Genomic DNA, 18,494 nt, shown 5'->3' with positions numbered 1-18,494 from the left:
ACACAATATATGTACACTTAATATGCACAATATTGCTACTGAAGATAAAACAAAAAGAAAATCAAATTAAGTTAAGTAACATATATTATCAATATGTTTTTTTATCAGTTGCACAAATGGGATTATAATAATATCGATAACATTGACGCAAATAAGCATAGTAGACTATAGGCAGATCCGTTTAATGAATAATTTTATCGTGTAATATCGGCAATTTTATATTTAATTTATTAGATACAAGTAGACGGTCACCGCTTAAGATTGTTAAGTCTATGATATGCCAATTATGACAAAATTTTCCTTCGCAATACCAGTAAAATCTACCAAGGATATGTATTGTAAACATAAGATCCTGCGTGTCCAACACCAGTTTCTCTTAATATATCATCGCGTAAGGGGACTTTTAGTTGCCCCGAGGCAGAACGTTTTTATGTCGTCATTTGTCCTTTGTTTTACACGTCTTCGAGTCCTTCCTCGTAAGACTTCTTAGAAAAATAATCCCAAACATATTTTTATTTTGATATGAGTGATGAAAAATATATTTTATGAAAAGAAAAATAAACGCGAAATTCGCATTTTTTTGTGTGACTGCTTTAAAAAAAGTCTAGCCAATGACTCTTGCTACGATATTTTTAAACGCAACAAAATCATAAACACATGATGTGTAACTTATTTATAAATAGCAACGACTTTTGGTATGAAAAGGTTTTTTCCTTAGAGAGAGATTTTAGAATTATGAGACATTTTTAATTTTTTGGAAAAGTTGTTATGTTTTTATTTATATTATTGGTATCGATATATATTTCAGTTATCGTAATGCCAGTAATTTGAATCTTAAAAATAGATTTACATAAAAAACAGTTTTTAGCTCATTATCAATTGTCTGAATACAACGAGGTTTATCAAATGTTTAAAACAAGGTTTAGCACACTGTCTGTCACTATTATCACAGCTAATGCAATTTTGATAAAGAGTAAATAAAGCGAAACTGAACATAGAGCACTTTGTCACAGAATATAAATAAATTTATATGTTTATCTATAATTGATCTATATTATATTATGATGTGATGTGATCCGTATACAGTGTCTAATATCTTTCAACATATACATTTTATACGTCTTTGTTTAAGTTTAATAGCGTCCTATGATCTTACAACTGCCTAAAATTAATTGTCTAGCAAAATAGAAATTACTATATAGATGTATTAATGAACGAATTCGTTCTAGAATAATTTATTTAATTCATCTATTATATCTTAGTCTCAAGTGAATCATTATTTACTGCATTGCAGGTAGATATCAAAATGATAAGAGATGTTTACGTCACACAAGGCTTGCATCTTGATAAGAATTATCTTGCGGAATAATTCGGCATATAAAAGCCTTCATCTCACATCCTGGACCACTTAATTACAAAATCAAGATAACACAACAGTCAAAATGGTTTCCGACTTCAGAAAGAAGAAGCTGCTCCATGTCTTCACATCCTTCTTTGACAGGAATGGAAGTGGATCCATTGACAAGAAAGACTTTGAACTAGCAGTTGAAAATATTTCTAAGTTGCGTGGTTGGGCACCCGGTGACGCTAAATACAAGGAAACTCAGAGTTCATTGATGAAGATATGGGACGCCCTACAAGGAAGGGCTGACAGTGACAAAGATGGAGAAATATCAGTAGATGAATGGGTCTCGATGTGGGATGAGTACGCCAAGAATCCGTCAGGATCTTTTGAGTGGCAAAACCTTTACTGTAAATTTATCTTCAACCTGGAAGACGCGAGTGGTGATGGAGCAATTGACGGCGAAGAGTTCTCATCAGTTTACGCGTCCTTTGGTCTAAACAAAGATGACGCCCTCGCTGCCTTCAGAAAAATGTCACAGGGCAAAGCAAATGTATCCTGGTCTGAATTCCAAGACCTATGGAAGGCATACTTCACCTCGGAAGACGCTAATGCAGCAGGAAACTTCATCTTTGGAAAAACCAGCTTTTAGATGTTAAATGAAATTAAAGTGTCAAATATACACGTAAGTTTTTCGTCAGTCTTTCTCGATTGATCTGTTTTGTATTGCTTGTATCTGATTAAAATATAGATAATAATAAAATTGAAGTTTCATTTTCATAGCAGCTTCCTCAAAACAAACAATGTTAGGGTGTAGTCTATTTTTAATTTTAAAATTTGACTATTGTACGACCACATTCAAGTAAATAGGTATCGTGAACACATCAATTCCTCAATGAGAATTTAGTGGCAGCTGTGGCAAAGTAATTATGGAAAAATGTTGTCCAGAGGACACAATAAACTCGTAGTCAAACGAAGCTATAAACCGCATCAAGTAAGTGCAATGGGCGATAAAAAATTCTATAATCCGGGACAATTTGGCAAATGAGTGGCGTTCTCCCGGGTTCAGCTCTGTCGCCATTAGATCTCTCTTTATCGCATTAGCCAACCGTATACGACGACGCGGTCGTATGGACGCGGTGCTCCCTTAGTTGATGAAACCATTAAAATAATTATGTAACAATCAAGAAATATAAATATTTTTACATTTAAATAACAAACATGTATATTTACGATATACATTAAAAATATTTTACAATCTCTAAACAAATATGAAAAAGCAACGAATATAGTTTTACTTCATGCAAAAGAGTTCCGGGAATTAGCTAATTTACAGTGTAAATTAAGTTAATTTACAAGTCAGTTTATAAATTTATTTTACAATAATAAAATTATTATATATTTCAGACCATTGATATATATTCTGTTAAATTTAAGCCAACAAACTGATTTATTTACTTTTTAAATAGTTCTAATATTTCAACTTCATACAAAAGTTCAAATATTAGAATTTCTACCACATAAATAAAAAATACTAAGATATTGTTTATCTACCATATCCATTTTTCTTGCTTGATCTAGTCGGTAGTGGGTGTGTGGAGGAGCATGACAGATGCGTTCTATCTGTCAACTTACTATACCCAAGCTACGGTTTAATGTATAGGGCTTAGTCTAACTATAAAATGAAGTATACTACATACGTGTGATGTTTTTATTTTATCTTCGGTAGTTGATAGCTTTTGTAGTCGCATTGCATTAGAATGCTCAATTAAAAACATATTTGCTACAAACGACCTAGCGAAGAGAAATATAATTAAATTATTCGAATTGATAAATCCACACAAAGACTTTTTGATTTACTCTTACAATAATTGTATTAATATTTTATTTAGAAAAAGTTACAAAGCGATGAAAGTTATACGTTATACGTTTTACAATAGGTTTATTATTAATCTTAAAATGATTATTTTTTTCCTATTCTTTTAAATGTAGTTTCACTAATGGTTGACCTACAAGGTCAACAATAGAGAATTACACAACTCTCAAGTACTAAAAGAATATGTGTCTGGAAACTGGATTGTCTATTTTTAACGGACAGAAGGCTTACCATACGTTATGCGATTCTATCGCCCATGGACATTTTCATTGAAGGCTCGCAAATGCGTTGCCGGCCTTTAATAATCAACTTATTATAAAAAATTGCCAACAAAATAACGATTTATATAACTAATCCCACAGTTCTTCTTTCATATGATCGTTGAATAATCTTGGAGTCTTTGAACCACGAAGTAAACAATTTTGTAAAAAATAACCCGAGATAATTAAAATACTTTTGAATGAATAATAGTTTTAAACAATGATTGCAGTTATCTTAATACCTCGAAGCAAAAATAATCAGTTGGCATGATTACTATAATTTTTTGTCAGTATTATATTAATGAAGAGTAATTCGGATATCTGTGTTTTAAATCTTTAATTAATTGTTATGTGGTATATATATAATATTTGAGATTATTAGACAAATTCTTTTATCTAATAATTAAGAATTTATGAATGTGTGAAATATAAATTGCACAAATTTTATTTTTGTTATTTGTGTATTATCTATTTTATACATTTTTGATAACACCATCCGCTATGCCCGTAATATTTTATCAAGAGATAATTAATCATATAAATAGGGTGTTAAACCCAAAATCTTATTTATTAATTACATTAAATTAATTCAATCAAAATGGTGTCCGACGTGAGAAAGAAAAAGTTGCTGTTTGCCTTCAAAAAATTCTTCGACGCCGACGAAAGCGGCGCCGTCGAGAAAAAAGACTTTGAGAAATCCTTGGAGAAGCTAGTAAGGCTTCAAGGATGGAAGGAAACGGATGTTATTTTCAACGTCGCCAAGGACATCATGAACCAGATATGGGATGGATTTAAGGCAGCTGATGTTGACAGTGATGGAAAAGTGTCCACCGATGAGTGGATCAAGATGTGGAACCTCCAAGGCACAGATACCTTACCTGAATGGAACAACCTGTTCTGCAAAGTCTGCTTCCACATCCAGGACAAGACTGGTGATGGTGCTATTGACGAAGAGGAGTTTGTCAAGGTACACGGAATCTTCGGCGGACCGACAGAAGACGCTGCCGACGCTTTCAAGAAGATGGCGGGGGACAAGAGCAGTCTAAACTGGGAAGACTTTTCAAAGCTTTTTAAAGAATTCTTCCTGTCTGATGATGCCGATGCACCCGGGAACTACATCTTTGGTACAATCAAATTTCTTAACGAATAAACATTAGAATACAATATTTCGCTTAAATTATTATATAAATATATTTTTTATATACTTACATGTGGTATTATTTGTTGTACATTTCTTTATGGAAAATTGAAGGTTTTTTTAAGACAATACAAGATTATGTTTATCCCTTCCTGATATTGGATAATTTTATCTTGTATTCACTTTTATTTGACACGAGTTATCTCCACGTATTTATCTCCACGGAAATAAAGAGTAAATGAGAAGAGCATTTGTTCTGCTAAGTTAAGGAAGTGTAACAAATTAAACTCAAATATTTTTTATAATGTCATGTTTAACTGTTGAAGAGAAAGATTTCGAGGCGTCACAAAAGTTTATGCTCACCATAAAGGACTTAAAGGAAGATGCAAACGGAAAAATGATTAGAAAAATAGAGGATAGAATAAATAAAAGGAACTGGATAGAAGTGTGGAGTGCCGAAGATAAAGAAGAAGAGTGGCAGAAACGCTATTGCAAAGTGAACTTTCTTCAAGACGATGTGGTGGACAATGGTGTTGTTGACAGAAAAGAATTTATTCGCTCTCACGTCGCTTTAGGAATTCCCAAACACGAGGTAATAGAAGCGTTTAGAAAAATAGCTTACCGTAAATCTCACATTTCGTGGGAAGAATTTGAAACGCAGTATAAATTAGTGTTAAAATAGTGAATAAAATTCCAAAAAAAGATATTTATTTATCTATTAGTAATCTACATGTACTAATATACATATTATAAAGGAAAACACATAGGCAATATATTAAATAGAAAACCTAATGACATTAATAGATTAAAAAAAACTGAAATTAAACAAACGACAGCTTAATATTTTAAAGATAATTTATAAAATTTACTTCTTTATCATCATACTATTTGATAATGAAACACGTAAGTCATATCTTATCTACTATTATCTTGTAGAATTAAAAAAAATCACTGTAGTAATTATTTTCGCTTATATAATGAAGGTCATCTAATAAATTAACGTAACATCATATGTTTGTATTGTAAAATATAAAATTTAACTATTAAAAGTCTTGCAAACTTTTACGGTATAATGTAATTAGGCCAATCATTGTTAGCAAAATATGAATCTAATATTTAATAACAAAGCAATTTCTAATTAAGATTCATGGGCTAAAAGGCAAAACTTAATGAATTTTTCATAGTATAGCAGAATAAGAAAATATCGTTAAATAGTTCGCATGCATTTCGTTCATAGTTTTACGTTATTTTTAACTGCAAGAAGATTTTAATAAAAGTTTCCTGTTCCTACTTCCTATCGTCTGGATTCTTTTCGAACTTCGACTTTTAAATATTATTGAAATGTATTCATATCTATCTAAATATAGTATTTAAAAAAAATATTGTTTTCTGTCGAAAGTGGCGAGACTGATGTTTATGATTGTTTTTTGGTAGATTGGTTCATCTGCGTATACGTATTTTGGTAGTTTTGATTAGACTTCTATTAAATGTATTTTTCTTGGACTTACACGTCGAATTACATACAGTGCTATTTAAGATCGATCTAGAGTGTATTACAAATTACATAATGGATAAAACATCGGATGGTCTTAAGTTTTGGATCGCTTAATATTCCGTGTCTCACGATTGGATCCGTATATTTAAAAAAATCACTTTTTATCGGTAAGATTTTGCGTTACGATAACAACCTTCGTACAATGTCATCATTTTAAATAGAAATAACCAAAAACATTAGTTGGATATCATATAAAAAGATGGACTAAGGAAATAATGAATAAAAGTGGTCATTTTAGAGCACGATGAGAGCTAATTATGACAAGTTATTGCTTGAGTCCCAACTTGGGGCAGGTACAAGATGGAATAAGGTATGAAAAGCGGCGTAAAGTAATTTTTTTTATACAACTACTTATTGTATCGTCCTATGGGTATTTACTTCGCAAGATAGATTTCGTAAATTAATCGGCTACGTTCCTCATCTTGAATGACTTTTCAAATACACAATATTGGGGTGTAATTTGAATATTTATTGGATTAAATCACACTAACTTTACATACATTATATATAGCAAAACCATTTTTATATTATTACTCGCTAAAACGCGTAAGTTTATTTCTTAGCCTACTTTACGTTACAGACCGTTTGTGGCTGTATCAAGAGTGGCTTCAGGGATATTTATGACCACGTTATTAAGCGTAATCGCTGTTAAAATCTACCCCCTTAATTACATGATCTCCCGAACATTTGTTACAAAGAAGTGATTACGTTGGAGACTATGCTTTAATAAGGTTCTATTGTTTCAAGCATATACGTTGGTCTTAACTTTATAAGATACGAACATCGTGCAACAAATAAAAACATTCCCTAGACATGTTGATTCTATTTATACGAGACAGACGTTTTTCGCGTACCACCACTATGTAGAAGCTATCCACTGAAGTATTTCCGAATCAATTCGACTTAGGGTCCTTCAAGAAAAGAATTCACGTAGCAATTCTTAAAAGGCCGGCACTTGCGAGCCTTTTGGTAGTGGGAGTGTCCATAGGCGGCGATATCACTTAATATCAGATGAGCCTTCAGCGTGTTTGCCTCCTGTTCTATAAAAAAATCGAGTCTTGTATAAAATTAGACTAGAGTATTGAAGAAGTGTAAATCCTTTAAAATAGTGTGTATAATAGTTTTAAGTATATTGATTGATATTTCGAAAGCTATGAAGATTGCTGATCGCCGCTCTCGTCCCCATAAATCTTGTAAAGGCGCCTTAGATAGTTTTATTAAATTAATGACGAAGGAATACAGTTATTTTGTGTCACATTGTTTTATAGTACGCAATAGTTAAACGTACATGTATTACATATAACTATATGTAGAACAAAGTTTAGAAATAAGTACACTACGTCTATAGTATTATAAAATAGAATCGTTTTATAGCTGTAACCTAGATTATTTTTAATTCTACATTTACAATTCACTCTTACAAATTTGTTTCGTCTTCTTTCGTTTTCAAACGCAGCGCGGCCACCACGGCTTAAACGGTCCGAGTTAAGTCTGGGATTTTATTTTTAGTTAAACAATTAATTGCAACGAGTTGGTAGAAAAAGAAGGCTTAATAAAAATACTTATTGGTGTGTACAATCTAACAGTGTCACTACGAGGCCCCTTATCAGGTTAACATAAATACCTTTTTTTAATACATCTGTTTTCTGAGACATTATGATGTCTAACCTAATTTGATAAGGATATTTATCCAATAAACACAACTTACAGTCAGAGGTAGAGAGAGAGGTAGGAGGAGAGAGTCATTAAGTGGAAGACACTCTGTTCTTGTGTTAATTTTTTTCACTTGCCACTGTTAAGCACTTAAGCTTATCGTGCACTAACATTTAATCGAATGGTTTTGTTTTTTTAATCTTCTCACTAGGCCCGTGGTGTCTTATAGCCTCAACATTCACGTGATGGTGAAGCCTTTGTTCGTGGACTCCAGCAATCTGTTTTATTAATTGTGGCGATGTCCACATAACGGTCCCAACTAGACTGTATTGCGAACTTGAATATCTTCGCTCCAATCTTTTCTCTACACAAAGTAAGTTTTTATGTTTACAATATAAACTATATATCAGTAGGATAAAATAGTATTCGTTCTAACAGTATAAATTCTATTGGCGTTTGATAAATCGTCCAATATCACAATTTGCAAGTAAAACTCGTGCTAGCGTCAAAAAGGCAATTAATCTGCTTCGATAGATCATGGCGTGAAACATTGCTCTGGCAATATTCGGGGTTCGACATTTGACCACTCATCTTTTATTAAACGACATAAAATTGAGTGGTTATGTACTCTACGAGGTTTCATAAAATAAAATAAAACAGTGGCGCTACAACATTTTTAGGTCTGGTCTAATCTTTAGATTACGCTATATGTTTTAGGATCTATCTTATTAGATAGGCAAGTAGGGCATCAGCCTCTTGTGCCTGACACACGCATTCGTTCTTGGATCTAGGGCAAGCTTGTTTACTCAGGATGTTTTCCTCCAACGTTCGAGAGCGTTACAATGTCGATGGGCGGAACTAAGAGGCCAAGACCAATTAGGGTCTAACATTACTGGAAACAAAACGCAAATAATTTTTTTTTCGATAAAATACTTTGAGCAGGTTATTCCAAATAAGTATAGATATAGCAGGAATATAATCTGTAAGTAAACGAAGACACTTTGTCTAACGTCAATGCTGTAAAAACTTTTTAGAGTTTTATCGGAACCCGCAGCACTGTGTCACAGTTCGTTTGATTACATCTAGCCGCAATAAGATCTACAAACCGTTTGATGCGGCAAATTTGGTTTCATTGTTTCCAAATCGTCTTTAAAACCGAAAGTAGTAGGTTTATAATTCGTTGTTATTTGTATAAGTTAGCAAAATAGATACATAAGGTGTCAAAGGGATGCAAATATGTAACAAAACGGGCCCATTAAGAAAGCATTCGGCACAAATTAGAGTAGCGGCATTTCTTCTCTTCCGCGATTGGTATGAGAACTGGCGATATTACTTAACATTAAAAAAAAAATAATGTAGATGTTGTATGTTATTTGAGTTTTTGAAGTGTATAGCCGTTCTATAATTTTTTTTTCTAGCTACGGATGACAACTAATGAGTACAACATGTACAATGTTAAGTTTAACCGAGCTAAACTTAACATTGTACATGTTAACTTTAACCGAGTTTATTTATATAATATAAGTGAAATAAATTAAAAAGCATTGCGGTATTGTCTTGTTTTCAACTAATTAAATTGTTATACATTCATAACGACAAAGAATAAATATACATTACAAGTTACGTTTTATTTTTGTATCATTATTATAACGTACGGCGTACTCGGCCTATTCTTATCCCACAAAACGACAACCTGCGCTCAGAGGAAGGCGGTTCATCTATTTATCAGAATCATCTATTTACCATCTAAACAGTCATTTGTCGATTTATAAGGAGTCATCACGACTTGGCGAGCAGCAGCAGCATAGCATAGCAGCATAGGGTATTAGCAACGTATAGGACGTTGCTAATCCAAATAGTCCACGGACAAAGGAGGCATGCTAAAACAAACAAATAATAGTAATAATTTTCATAACCGACTCGTGAGCTTTTTTTTAACTCGATCGTTCAATATTATCAAATAAACTGATGATATCTGAGACCCATTTAGAGGTGTCACGCATTTTTTTCATTATTAACTCATTTTAAAAGTTTTTTATATTCGTTTAGATAAAAGCTTCCTCCTCTTTATAGTGCCTACTTTTGGCTGCAACCAGCTAGCAACGGAATACTGGGCAATGACATAACATTTGGAAGGGAAGGCTAAATTAGTCTCTAAGAAGCTTGGTGTGCTCAGAAAGACGAGATGGCACCTAACTCTACCACTTGTAACTCGTGAAGCGCAAAATCAGCCCCACATGGAATACTTTTCTCACCTCTGGGCGGGAGCTCCCCAGTACCAGCCCCTTCAGCTTGACCGTATTCAATGAAGAGCGATTCGAATCGCCGACGCTCTGTCAGTTTCCGAGCGGCTTGATTCCTTGGCGTTGCGTAGACATGTGGGGTACCTCTGCATCTTCTACGGCATTTACCATAGAGAGTTTTTAAAGGAGATGTTTGGATTAATACCTGCTAGGCAAAAAAGAAAATATTACCCCAACAATGGAGTGTTTTTTAAGTTAGTTTTTTTCCACACCGCTACTATGTGGAACCAGCTACCTACTGAAGTATTTTCGAACCAATTCGACTTAGGGTCCTTCAAGAAAAGAGCGTACCAATATTTAAAAGGCCGGTAAGGCACTTACGAGCTTTGTGGCAATGTGTGTCCATGGGTGGTGGTATCACGTAACATCAGATGAGTTTTCTGCCCGTTGGCCGCCTGTAATATTTACAAAAAAGTCCCAAGAATCGGCCAGCCAGAAATTTCAATTGGTTAACCCAAAAAAATCAATAAAAATAATAAAGTTCTATTATAAGTATTGTCATTATTATTTATAATACTGAATAAATGTATTCATTTATGGTTTAAATTCACCGTATCCATGGCAACGCGTCTCGCGGTAACTGCAGGCAATTCCGTGCTGTCACGCTCGTTCGGAGTCGCGTCACTGACCTACCTCCCCGTAGCGACGCTAACGAATGGCATATCTCTTACACAGAAATAATCAAAAATGTATTAGAAACCGACGCGGATGAGGCGTTTTTTTATTTATCAACGCATTTGTTAACACAAAGCCACCGGTGTTGGCCTATTAAGTATGTATGGGTAAATGTTTTCACTTTAGCTTAGTGGTTAACGCGCTATGGAGCTAGCGCAGTACTGTTTAATGCCGTAATTACGTAACTTTTAATTGTGTAATTGGAGGCTATAATAATATTCATATTTTGCATATAGTATTTACGTATATTATATTATCAATAAAGCTCTTTTATAAAATTGCGATTATTAAAATGATCCTAATCTTTGGGATTGATTTGCTCCAGTTCCAATAAATATTTATGATTGCTCTGCCTTACAAACAATTTGTATGAATCAAAATTTGACGCTTAAGAAGAGTGGCGGAAAGGCTTGCCAGTTCTTTTCGCCCGCTTTTGACTTGCGAACTGGTAGTAAATGTCTCAATCTAACATCTTTTCAGTTGACGTTAATAAGTGCGCTTCGTTACCTGTATCTATAAAGTTATTTTGAGTTTGAGTTATAAAAATTAATAAAGATACCTCTACAACCAACATCTTATGAATTATTTGTGGCTATTTATTCGATGGATAGATTTAGTCGATTTTTATCATTGCGTTTGTTTTCAAAGAAGTCGGTGATTTACTATTTTTGGTTATAAGAAAATCTTTTAGTTGTCCTTTCAATCTGGATAAGATCATATTAGCAAAAGCTTACAGTGAATATAGTATTTATTTTATATATCTTCTATTCCCTCATCAGAACTTGTCAGTTGCCTGTCAATCTGCTTATTCGAGTATTATGCAGGGATGCTCAGCGGCGTTAAAATTTTGACAGCCTTGAATAATTTGCGCATTCTGGGGATCTGAAATATTAAAATTATGCAAAAATGTCTAGGGTTTTCAATATTTTTTACGAAATACATTTTTTAATTAAGTTTTTGTACGCGTTCTGCTTATCATTCTTAATAAGGTTTTTGTTTATAGAGAAAATATTGAAATATGTTAGTTGGCCTTTATGCCATGATTCAAGGGTAAAAGTAAGATGGTTTCGTAATTTTAAAACCAAATAATATATAACTAAATAGCTATAACTATGGTTATGGTTTATATTATTAATCGTCCAAGTTATTTTACTATTAATTTAATTCATTACATTATTAACAAAAAAATCACGTTTCGAGTGAGGTTTAATTGAGTTTTAAATATGTGAGTAACAAATATAATAGACTGACACGTCTAAGACATAAAAATCGCCGGCATGTACGGAAGAAAAGTGATAAAAAAACACATTCAGCAATATTAGCCGTTGGTTAGCATAAAATAAATGTATTTCCATAATATAGACAACGTACGGCATTCGTAGGTTCGAACCCCGACTGTGCACCAATGGACTTTCATTCTATGTGTACATTTAACATTTAACGGTGAAGAAAACATTGTGAGGGAACCGCTACTGTTTGCCTTGGATCCAAAAAGCCGACTTCGTGTATCACAGGATGCAGATCATATATTAGATTGACAAATGATTATGAAATCGATACAGAAGTGTGAGGTCCAGACCTCAAAAAGTTGTAGCGTCACTGATTTTAATTCAATTAATAGCGATGTCAATATAGTAATGACAACAGCATATGCTTTTGATCGTCAGACAGTTTACGAGCGGTGTGAGACAGACGGACGTTCCGACTTACGATTTATTGCAATCTGCTCGTGGCGTGGATGATGTTAATTCATTATTATGACCTTTTTATTGTGTTTCCGTTATATAAATGTTAAATGGCTACAATACAGTGCCGAATGCTTTAATAAATAAATGGTGAAGATATATGCTAAAATATATTGAAACAGGTGAGCTTTTATTCCATAAAAAAATTCTTGTGATTTCCAATAACCCAAGACCAAGTTCATAATGGTGTATAATATACTGTTCTCAATCATGACTTTTGTATTTCATGAACCTAAGATTAGTTTTGAGCTTTTAGTATTTTTGTTTGTTTTGTTAATGTTTTTTTTTATTTTAGGTAATTGTATGATTTTTCAGTGTTACTAGTAATTTTATTATTGTTGGGTTGTGCACAAATTGCACTTTATCATAAGTATATTTTTTTGTTATTTTCTGCCTAGAAGAGATCGTTCGTAAGCGAAAAGGCTTGTTGCACCCCTAATAATTTATGTTACCTGTTTTATTTGTAATACAATGAATTTTAAACAGAAAGGTGGGTCATATTGCACATATTCCGTTGTTTACACTTAAATTTATTGAATTAAAATGTAAAAAGAAAAGGTAATCGAAGCCAAAATTTAGTAGCTCTGAATACGACTTAGTATTTGGTTTAATCTCGTAATTGCCTCACTTTTAGTACCGCTTCAAACGATTCAACTGAATGTGTCTGATTTATAGTGCAGCCTATTTCTAGAAGATTTTTATTAAAAGTATCTATAATATAGTTTTATATTATAACCAGAAACTTTCCTAGAAATTATAACTATTAAAAGCAATAAATACAATTGCGAATACTTTTAATCAACTAACATCACAACTATTGTATATTATTACAAACATTCTTTTGTTAGTGGCTATTTACAGACTGTGTAAATAAACGATCTATATAGGTAATTTAACGTTTACATTATAGACATACTGCTACGGTGTTAAAAACAGGCGCAACAATTTTCCTCGTTCATACAAAATGACGTTCATTGGAGAGCTTTCCCAATAACAGAATTTGTACTTCGTCATAACAACGTGGACTATAAGTATTACAGCGACGTGCCTTTGCCTAGGCAGTGTGTTTACAATAGTGAACGATGAATGAAAAAGGCACTTCAGCGAATGGAGTTTAAACGTTTATGTCGATGGAGCCGACAGTATTGATGTTTTAATCATTTAATATTGAAACTAGCCTATTTATGTGATATTATTTATAAACGTCACTGAAATCGCTAATGAATTGTATTTACTAATTCAGTATCGCATTTGGTAAAAGACGACAAAACAAGCTTCGTCTTTTTTCATTTAAAAATAAGTAATGCTTTAAATGTTAAAATTTTATTCTTAATAATGTCCGACAACGCACACTATATTGGGTGTCCATGGGCTGCGATGACTGCCTTGTTTGGGCATCCCGCAGGGGTTTGGGGGCCGTTTGCCCCCCTATCTTTGTTTGATCCTAATTTAGTTCCCTATTTACGTCAATTTAAAGGGAATAATGTGCAAAGAAACACAAATTTTATTTAATTTAGATAAGTCTTATAAACACTTTTGTTTAATATTAATTATTATATTGAAGTTGACAATAGGTAAAAAAATAGTTTTTATTGATTAATATTTTGTTTTTATTTAAAACTTCCCTTCTCAAGCAAGCATCGTAATTGCTAGGCGCTTCCTTTGAAGCCTCCAAACATCAAAGTAGATGTCTGATTACACGGAGCCAAATACTATTTAGTTCAAGGGTTTTACACACTGATGGAAAACTATGAACGGAAAATTGAGAAAAAAAACTATAACGCTGAAGAAAATTACGGTTCAGAAAATCCTATCTGATATTCAGGTTAAATATAGGCCTTTGTTGTGAATATAGATTGAGATTATTACTAGCTTTTAAGAAAAGTCTAAGATAACATTTTCCTGCGGAAACTGATTCTAATTTTCCTACCTAATTTTCTCTTTCTTTCAAAGCTTGAGAGATCCACAATAATGGGATGAAAAGGATTGTAATAATAAAAATAAATAGAAGAGAGACTTCTTCGTAAACAGAGTATGCACCTATTTTAGGGTCTATTTACGTTTAATATTCATTTATATACGTATAAATTTATATTTATGTATGTAAAATTCCCTTTAATTCGCTCATCAGTTTTTCTTACCTTTAATTGGCCGTTTTGATAATTTAAAAGTTGTGGATGTATATTTGCTATAGGAAATACTTTTTTAAATCGTTTGTATTTTCGTATAATAGTGATCTGAGTGAAGATCGAAGATACCTGCAATGTTAGAAGTATTGAAGTATTCATGTGAAATTTGGCCTCATTATCTTATTGTTGCCTTTTAAAATATTTTATATTATTGTTCTCTGGGCTTAAGACGAAATATAAAGTGCATCTTCCATGTTCTCCTCCTTCCAGTTCCTTATTCATACAAGCTTCTTATGTCTTATACTTTGTCACCAGGTTTTGTGATACTTGGAAGGTGTAACCCTTTGTTCCTGATTATTAATGGAATCTATAAATTCTGCTCCATTTTCTGGGCAATATGGTCAAAGTATTGCATGATTATGTTAAATAATTAAAGTCATTTTACCTAATTAATTACGCCAATCCATGCTTAAGTTTATTTGCTGTCCCCAAATGTGTTATGGCTTATATATAAATAATTCTCTCGCAATTATAGGTAGTCATGTCACAGTGGTATTAATTATTCAATGGAACCCAATATGATGCATCCACAGCCTAGATCTAAGCCCTAATTATGTTAGTGACGCTACAACCGAGCTAGATAAGGCACGATTAGGAAACCTGATCACTGATTTAATCAAAGATTAATGTCAACGTTGATAAAAACTAAAGTCAGTTTTAAACCTATATCAGAATTGGTCTTAAAACCTTTAAAAGCAACTTTTGTATTCTGTTTCACAGAAAACTTACAAAACTTAAGCCTAAGAAATCCTTAACTTTCAAGCCCGGCTGGACTCTAGTAGAACATCTGTTTTCCATTTTGTAAATATAATGTTTAAAGAACATTTCTCGATACAAAAAAATATTATATTTATATGAGAAACTTCATTTGTATGTGTATATACAAACGACGTGTATCGTCCCAATTTTAGTCTACTAGTCTCATTCTGATATGTCTTTAATGATGTATGAAATGTGGCTTGACTAAACAATTATAAATTAAATGACGTACGGATTGCGGAATACATTTTGATATTGACCAAAATCTGCCTATAAGTGATTTTAGTTTTGTGTGTGATATATGAAAGTTCCTCTTAAAATATGTATCTATTCTGAGACCGAGATATTTCTCCCATTTTTTGTTAGTGATTTCAACATCTTGAACTTCAATCAACACTTACTCCTGTTAGAAAAACGTCATAAATACGGCATGTTACCCGAAATTCAGTAGACTCCATGTTGACCACTCATCTCATCTGTTGAAAACTGATCCATCCAAAAATGTATCTACAGATATATTTTTTTTCTTTTTAACTTAGATTATACCAAGTCCTGTAGTCAAAGCGCGTTTGCAGTGCCCTGTTCTGGCCTACGTCCTATATAACGTTTACGAATCAAACGTAAATCATAAGTGACGTCGAATCGAAGATCGAAATACACTTTTATGGACGTTGAAATGATAAATTGTTAAATAAGTATTGAGACCTGTGACAGCCTCGATTAGAGAACGCGAGGTTAACGTAATTTTCACGCGTACAAAACCATTTTGAAAGTTGACTCTGACTATTGAATCATGGTTGCCGTAAGTCAATGTAAAATTATTGAAAGATATTATTTATTCCCATGAAAAAAAGAAAAACAATCTTTTATCTTAATACTTTATCGAATACCTACCTAATTATCCTAAGTTGGGCTTTCATATATAAGGCGGTTTCAGTGTTCAGTACCAAGTGTACTTTCACCCACATATTGAACGTAGATTTCAAAAATAGAATAGTATGCTAAAACACTCTAACCCACTTTCATTAACACCTTGTTGTTATCTTGGCCTAATCGAGTTGTGGCAGTGTAAATACAAATATACTTATTCGATTGGTTGGTTTTACTAAGTACCTCGATACATTCTGACGTTTTACCTGTTTGAGCTTAAAAATTGTTAAGTAAAACTAAATATCATTAAAGTAAAATCATAGTTTTAACATTCCACGCAAAAAGATGTACAAACGAATGAATCGATTATGATGCTTTTTTTGTTAGAAAACTGACGTGGTTGAAAGCTTAGGTACATTTTACGTCATCAGCTTTTTGGTAGCTGCTACAATTTTTTTTTATTACACGCATAATGTGTATTTTATTACGTTTCAAATTTAGGGTTTGTAACTCGTATACTACTGAGGTTTCTTCGTAGTGAATGTCGAAGCTTATCACTGGATACTTAATGCTTTTTTTAAACTTTAATTTTTTGGATATCGTGTTTAATAATAATAATAATAAGTTTTATAGATAGTATTGTTTATTTAAAGAAGTGTTACAAACGCGTGTGACTTAAACATGTATGGTGATGTCAAATCAGTGGCGCAGAGCACTGATAGATTGAATCAGACTTGACTGGATGGATGACGCCGACAACTTCAATGTGTTCGAGAATAGAGATGCAGTGGTATTGACTTTATAACTAAATATATGTCGTATATTTATTTCATAAAGAATTTAGAGGAATGAGTTTAACCACGATATACTTATGTTATGGCGAAGGTGTTATTTCGATGGAGAAAAGGTTTAAGTTTATAATAAGCTCTGGCAGTAAAACTTGTGAGGTGTAATCAAGATAGGCTATGTGTTCGTGTGTTTCATTTGCATTTATATTTGTTTATATAGAAGGGGGTGAACGGGCAGGAGGCTCATCTTGTGTTAAGAGATACCGCCGCCCGTATGCAGACACACATTGCCAGAGGGCTCGCAAGTGGCCGGCCTTTTGTGAAATAGTAAGCTTTTTAGGTTTAATAGTTCTTATCCAGAACCAACCAAAACTTTTATTGTATTTCTTATTTTATCTTGTATATATATTAATTGTAATTTTTTTTTGAAACAGTTATATTTACCTAAGTTGTCATACATTTTAAATAAAATAGTTTGTAACTTATACCGTATAGTTTGTACTATGTATGATGTGGTGATATTTTTCACTATGGGCGAATTTTGGCTGACACGTGTCCTGACGCGGACACTTCATCCTACTGTTACGAAGACGGGTTGACTTAAATGTTTCTCGATTTTTCCGTAAGTTAGAAAGTTTTTCAGTAAGCTCTATCACATATAAGGAAATTGTAATGTGCATAATGTTACCCTAGTTTTCAGGAGGTTGCAACAAGCAACAGGCAGTTTCAGAATATGTTTTATCAAGTGGTAAAGATTTCAGGTAATCCGTTTTCAGGTGTTTTCAGAACTAGGAATATTCTAGACCAAATTTTCTAGGTATGGGACAAGGACGAAATTATACGCGAGAGAGATAGAAGATCGGAACCTTCTCGAAGCCAGACTGATCACTCTAGAACGCCGTACTACAAGGACAGAGCAATGTGCGAAAGAGATAAAGAGTACGTACGTTCTAGAATTGTGCAATCGCCAATGCCTGTGCCAATCTTGTCTAGAGAGTTCTCGAACATCGTTCTAGATTATTCTAAGGGATAAATAAGCGAGCCGACATGCGACCAATGAAGTCAGTTTCAAGTGCGAGAAGTGCAATAGTGAAGACAAGTGATAAGTACTGTGTGAAGTGCGCGTAATTGAAGTAACTAGTGACCCTATATAGTGTGTGGTTAACAGTGTAATCTGTGTGTAATTTGTGTTTTTATAAAGTAAACAAACCCCTCGTTAATTTATTTCAAAATAAACACTTGAAGATGTTTACGTCATTTTCTATCCGATACTGGCTCATAACACTACGTTAGGTTATACATTAATATAATAATTGCAGAATAAATTAAAAATAATTTCAA

At 33.0% G+C, this 18,494-nt stretch overlaps 2 protein-coding genes across 2 annotated transcripts; both read left to right on the top strand.

The window, feature by feature from the left end:
- Window positions 1-1,401: 1,401 nt before the first annotated feature.
- LOC123713100 (sarcoplasmic calcium-binding proteins I, III, and IV-like) lies at window positions 1,402-2,105 on the top strand. Its single transcript, XM_045666601.1, has one exon. It carries the CDS (start codon window positions 1,443-1,445, stop codon window positions 1,992-1,994), a length of 552 nt encoding a protein of 183 aa, XP_045522557.1. The 5' UTR covers window positions 1,402-1,442; the 3' UTR covers window positions 1,995-2,105.
- Window positions 2,106-4,040: 1,935 nt separating this feature from the next.
- Window positions 4,041-4,686, top strand: LOC123713231 (calexcitin-2-like). Its single transcript, XM_045666811.1, has one exon. It carries the CDS (start codon window positions 4,077-4,079, stop codon window positions 4,626-4,628), a length of 552 nt encoding a protein of 183 aa, XP_045522767.1. The 5' UTR covers window positions 4,041-4,076; the 3' UTR covers window positions 4,629-4,686.
- Window positions 4,687-18,494: the final 13,808 nt, after the last annotated feature.

The sequence above is a fragment of the Pieris brassicae genome, chromosome 8 (assembly GCF_905147105.1).
Source record: "Pieris brassicae chromosome 8, ilPieBrab1.1, whole genome shotgun sequence".
Classification (NCBI taxonomy): domain Eukaryota; kingdom Metazoa; phylum Arthropoda; class Insecta; order Lepidoptera; family Pieridae; genus Pieris; species Pieris brassicae.
The sequence above is the reverse complement of the archived record's forward strand: the minus strand, read 5'-3'. Positions and strand labels throughout refer to the sequence as shown.

What these genes read in the sequence shown, in the direction of transcription:
- LOC123713231 (XM_045666811.1), top strand. Translation starts at nt 4,077, where the DNA reads ATGGTGTCCGACGTGAGAAAGAAAAAGTTGCTGTTTGCCTTCAAAAAA.
- LOC123713100 (XM_045666601.1), top strand. Translation starts at nt 1,443, where the DNA reads ATGGTTTCCGACTTCAGAAAGAAGAAGCTGCTCCATGTCTTCACATCC.